Below are 5,263 nucleotides of genomic sequence, written 5' to 3' on the forward strand. Positions count from 1 at the left end.
TCATCGCTTGTAGAAATGTAACCTCGTTAGGCACAGTTTGTACTTAGAGTATGGTTGCAGAGTATATTTTACTATTTGTGAAACTATCTGCTTTGGTCTCCTATACTGGCATAGAGGAAACTCCTGCTGTGCCCATGTGCAGCCAGTTACCTAAGGAAGACAGGTTGGAAGCTGGTGCCAGTCCAGGCATTGTTGATCAGATGCAGGGATGTTTGGCAGGTGACCCCAAACAGCCCTGATCATTTCCACTGCTTCACCTTTTCTTTTTCCCTCTATTTCTGGTCAGAATGTCTTCCCTTGACCGTCCCTCTACCTCCCACGCAAACAGCCCATCTCTCTTCATCCTTTCCTCCCTGTCCCTTTCTTGCCTTCCTTGGTACCTTCATTTAGGGTTTCTCACCATGGGCATTCCTACCTTGAACAGCAATATCGTAGAACAATTGCCTCCTTTTATTATCTGCAGTGTCCTGCAATTCCTCATGCTGTTACCGTGTCACAGACAACCATGTCAGGGTGACCCATCTGCACACAGGTATTCAAAGCTGGTCCAATGGGGCTTCACTGCTGAGGGAAACTGATAAACTGGGATTTGGCACTGGAAACCTGATTAAATTTTCTAAGGACAAGAGGTCAGTCCTTGATTGGGGCAGAGTAACCCCCTAGCACAGGGCAGGCTGGGACCTGAACAGCTCAGGAGGGACCCTGAGGAGAAGGACCCGAACATTATGAGGGATGCCATGGGAGCCAGTGGGACATGCTCACCGTGCAGAAAGCCACCTGCACATGGGGCTGCACATGTGGGGCTGCATTAGGAGGTTGGGGTCACCCAGACAAGGGAGTGATCATCCTCCTTGACTCAGCACTGCTGTGGCCACATCTGGATTATTGGTGTGTCTAGCTTTGGGAGTCTTTGGTCTGGGTAGAAGGGGGAGGAACTGAAGAGGCTCCAGAGGAGATCTGCCAAGATGGAGTTTGGAACCTCTTTGGAGAGGCTGGTTTTCCTAGGTCCCCTAGCCTTGAGAAGTGGCGGTTCAGGTCACTACAGTAGTAGCCTGTACTTGCCTGAAGGGAGATTCCAGTGATTATCACCAGCCGCAACATCTCGGGCAGGAACTGCTCCGTGTCTCGGCAGTGCGGGCAGCGGAAGAGGCGCAGGCCTGAGCTCAGCGCCATTGCCTGGGACAGAGCAGCCATCAGCACCCGTGGCAGCTGGAGGGGGGGGCCCCTTCACCTCCCCCTTAGCCCCAGAGCTGGGCGATGGGGTGACAACCAGGGGTGATGACAGCAGGGCTGGGGGCAATGCTGCCTACCTGGATACAGCTGCGGTGGAGCCAGGCGCTGGCGCAGGCAGGACACACCAGGGTGTCAAAACAGGGCTGCTCCGACACTGGCTCCCAGCAGAAGAGGCAGGGGGTCCGGTGCTGCTCCCAGTGGGTTGGTTTTCTTCTTAGTTGAATATTAACTATCCATACAGGACAGGCACGAAGGCTGGGTACGTGGTCACACTATTAAAAAACCTTCCCATACTGAACTGAATCGAAAGGAAACCTCCTCAAAGTGCAGCTGTGAAGGTTCAGAGTGACACTGGCTTTCCTCCAGTCCTCAGGCATGTCTCTCGTTCTCCGTGCCTCTCAAAGATGATGGAGAACGGCCGGCCTAGCCAGCTCTCTCAGAACTCATGGATGCACCTTAAAAATACTCCTTAATTCCCTCATGGGTGCTTCCCTTTTGGCTCTTGAAGGGTGGTAGGCCATCTTGTTTTCAAAAATACTAGCACTCGGCCCCTCAAGGCCTGAGCTACTACATTAAGGCACCCCTCTATCCAGCCCAGTTACATCCCCATCCCCCTTTTAATCTAGTTCAAAGCCCTATCCATGAGCCCTGCTAACTCTTGCCCTCTTGTCACCCCTAGACTCATCTCTAGTGGGCCTGATTTTTCCCCTTTCCCCTTCAAACCTAGTTTTAAGGTCTCTCAGGGAGCCCCACCAACTCCTGGCCAAAAATCCTTTTCACCCTTGGAGACAGTTCCCCTCCATCTTTGGCCAGCAGGCCCCATGCCATGTGAACATGCCCATTATCAAAGGACCCAAAACATCTCAGTTAAGACAAGTGATCCTCTTGACTAGAAAGGGCATCCTGGGCAGTTGAACCCAAGCTGTCCAACAGAGGAGGCAACTCTCCTCCTCGCCTTCACCTACGCTAGAGACACCTGTACTTTTCCCTGCAGGGCATAAAAGATGAGTGGGACCTTGTGACTTCAGTGTGTATCTGGCTGTGTGCCAAGAGCAGCTATGGAGGAGGCCCAGGACAGGGGATGTTTGGAGGCATCTTGGGGTCTGCACCTGACACAGAATGTGCTTCCATTGGTCTAAGGTTATCTGCTGCGGCAAGTAGGCTCCAGGGGAAGCAATGTGGACTTAATATACATTAGAGGAATGAATTTTATTTGTTATTGAACTGTGCTTTCCTCTGCTTTTTTTTTGCTGGTAATTAAGAAACATCTTCTGTGTCTGCAGGCAGCTCCTCCTCCAAATGACAGAGGAGACAGTGCCAAGGGGCTGGAACTTGCAGCTACAGCCTGTAGTGGAGGAAGCTCAGATTTGACCAAGGTGCTTTAAGTCCCAGGAGTTTGGTGAGGGAAACTGTGGGGTTGAGGCGAGGGTCCCTGTGCCAGGGGACTGGAGTGTGTGCTGGCTGAGGCAGGGGACCCTGTGAGGGAAGGGCCAGGGAGAGGATGAGCACAAGCCCTGTGTCTCACTCCCTCCCCAAAGCACAACTCGGCACCTGTCCCCCAGTCCCACGTGGCCTGTCCCCCTGGCTGCACCCCTCACCAGTGCCTGTGTCACTGCGGTCCCTGCACGCCCAGGAGCTGGCATCTTCTCCCAGGGCGGTGCAGAGCTGGTGGGTTCCACAGGAGCCACAGGGCTCCAGAAGTCTCCAGGGCCTGGGGGAGCAACAAGATGCAAAGTAACCAACAGCCCCCAAGATGTGCGGGGTGCCAGCCCTGGCGCTGTGCTGAGTCCACCTCCGCCCTGTTCCCCCCAGTCCTCCTTGGCAGCCACTGTGCCCGGCTCGGCACCCCAGAGCACCTCCATCCCTGCCCAAAGCAGGGGATGAAGGCATTGTCTGTCACCGGGGCTGTGGCGACTAGGGCCACTGACACTCACCCACTCTCCTGTGCCTGCTCCAGCTCCCACTAGGAGCTGTGATGCTCCTAGATGTTGTCGAAGGGCTGGTGATCTTCAAAATCCTGGAAGGCCAAAGTTCCTGGACGCTCTGGTTGTCCTGGGCCAAAGTCCTCAAAGATCTCAAGCTCCCAGGAAGCTTCTCTGTGGAAGTCAGGGAATGTTCAGCCCTGGGGAGAGGGTCCCCCCCACTCCAGCATCTGGGGAGGCAGGAAGGGGACTGGCTGGAGCATCACAGAGAGGCACAAGGCAGAGGGCAGGGCACTGACCTGTTGGGGATTTTTATCCCCAGCCGCAACATCTCGGGCAGGAACTGCTCCGTGTCTCGGCAGTGCGGGCAGCGGAAGAGGCGCAGGCCTGAGCTCAGCGCCATTGCCTGGGACAGAGCAGCCATCAGCACCCGTGGCAGCTGGAGAGGGGGGGCCCTTCACCTCCCCCTTAGCCCCAGAGCTGGGCGATGGGGTGACAACCAGGGGTGATGACAGCAGGGCTGGGGGCAATGCTGCCTACCTGGATACAGCTGCGGTGGAGCCAGGCGCTGGCGCAGGCAGGACACACCAGGGTGTCAAAACAGGGCTGCTCCGACACTGGCTCCAGGCAGAAGAGGCAGGGGGTCCGGTGCTGCTGCATTCCCCGCAGCCGCTGTACCGGCCGGTGCTTCGAGCAGAAGGACCTGTGGGACACAGAAGACAGTTCAGACCCAGCCCTCCTCTGTCCCGGCCCATCCCCAGCCCCCATGGGACAGCTCCACTCACTTGTACTCCCCAAAGAACTGGGAGATGCACTCTCCCTCCCTCCCACAGGGGAAATGGAAGGTGCGGGAGCAGCGGCGCCTGTGGCTCCAGCCGGATGAGCGATGCAGCCGACCCCGGCAGGTGACCGAGGCGCCCGGCTGGTGGCAGAAGCAGCACCTCTGGGGACAGCACAGAAGTGGACAGCGTCAGTGCCGCACGCACCGGGGAGCCCGTTTCACCCAGCACAACCCTGCCATGCATCAGTGGCCACCTGGCCGGTGACACTGGGCCACAGATAAAGACATCCGTCCTTTCCAAATCCCCCATTTCCACAGAAATGGGCCTTTTTGAAGGAAGGAAGATGGAGGCACGGTGGGGACATGTGCCCCCCCAAGACTCGCCTTCGTTGCCACCCGCTTTATCTCCTGTTGGATGTCAGGGAGGAGAAAGCCGTAGAAGCCCTCGTCGTCAGCTCCCCTCTGGGTCAGCCCACTGGCATGGTACTGCAAGAGAGGCCAAGAGGGTTCATGCCTGGGGCTAGGGGTGGTGCAGGATGGGGAGCAGGGGCGTCAAGTCCCAGGGACTCACCAGGCAGTTCTCATGGACAGAGAGCCTGTCCTGACGACATAACTCTCCAACCACCATGGGGTCTGCATCTGCTCTCTGGCACAGCCTGCACACTGTGGGGGACAGTGGCACCATCACCCCCAGCACCACACCGTGGGTCTGGGGCTTAGCACCAGGAGCAGGATGGGGCAGAGGCTGGAGCACCTTCCCACGGCACAGGGGCCTCTGCTTGCACAGCTGGGCACTGGCCAAAATCCCCTCTGATGAGTGCCTGCAGGGATGCTCCATGCTCACCTTTCTCATTGGGGTCTTGACGCCTCCTCTTGGGCTGGGGAGGCCCACAGGAGGCTCCCGTGTTCTCCAGAGGCATCAGGCGGCGCCCTGACCGTAGCTCCATGACTCTGGACTGGATGCTAGGGCAGCGTTTGCTGAATGTAGGAACTCAGTGCAGTCCAAGACTGTGCTGACGCTCCAGTGTCAGTGTGCAACACACCACAGAGCAGTGGGCTCCTGGGGTATTTATACAAGCCGGGCAGGGTGGGGAGTGGATTGTGACATCGTGCAGCACCATGACATCAGTTACCAGGTGACTATGTGTCATGTCCTACAAGGTGGGTACAGCTCTCTAGAGCCGGAGGCGCAAAATAAATGTAAATATTGATCCAGAAAAAATGGTGTCTCCTCGGCAGAGGAAGACCGTGCGACCAGCATCCACCAGAATGGATGCAGGCACTCAGAGGGTGTCCCCACGGAACAGCAGAATTCCTTACAGCAGGC

At 56.9% G+C, this 5,263-nt stretch overlaps 1 protein-coding gene across 1 annotated transcript; it reads right to left on the reverse strand.

The window, feature by feature from the left end:
* Nucleotides 1-3,214: 3,214 nt before the first annotated feature.
* LOC127391466 (PHD finger protein 7-like) lies at nt 3,215-4,883 on the reverse strand. Its single transcript, XM_051634265.1, has 7 exons — nt 4,781-4,883; nt 4,508-4,599; nt 4,321-4,422; nt 3,941-4,098; nt 3,696-3,858; nt 3,455-3,561; nt 3,215-3,329 (listed from the first exon to the last, which is right to left on the reverse strand). Exons 1-7 carry the CDS (start codon nt 4,881-4,883, stop codon nt 3,215-3,217), a joined length of 840 nt encoding a protein of 279 aa, XP_051490225.1.
* Between the last annotated feature and the right edge of the window lie 380 nt (nt 4,884-5,263).

The sequence above is a fragment of the Apus apus genome, chromosome 16, assembly GCF_020740795.1.
Source record: "Apus apus isolate bApuApu2 chromosome 16, bApuApu2.pri.cur, whole genome shotgun sequence".
Classification (NCBI taxonomy): domain Eukaryota; kingdom Metazoa; phylum Chordata; class Aves; order Apodiformes; family Apodidae; genus Apus; species Apus apus.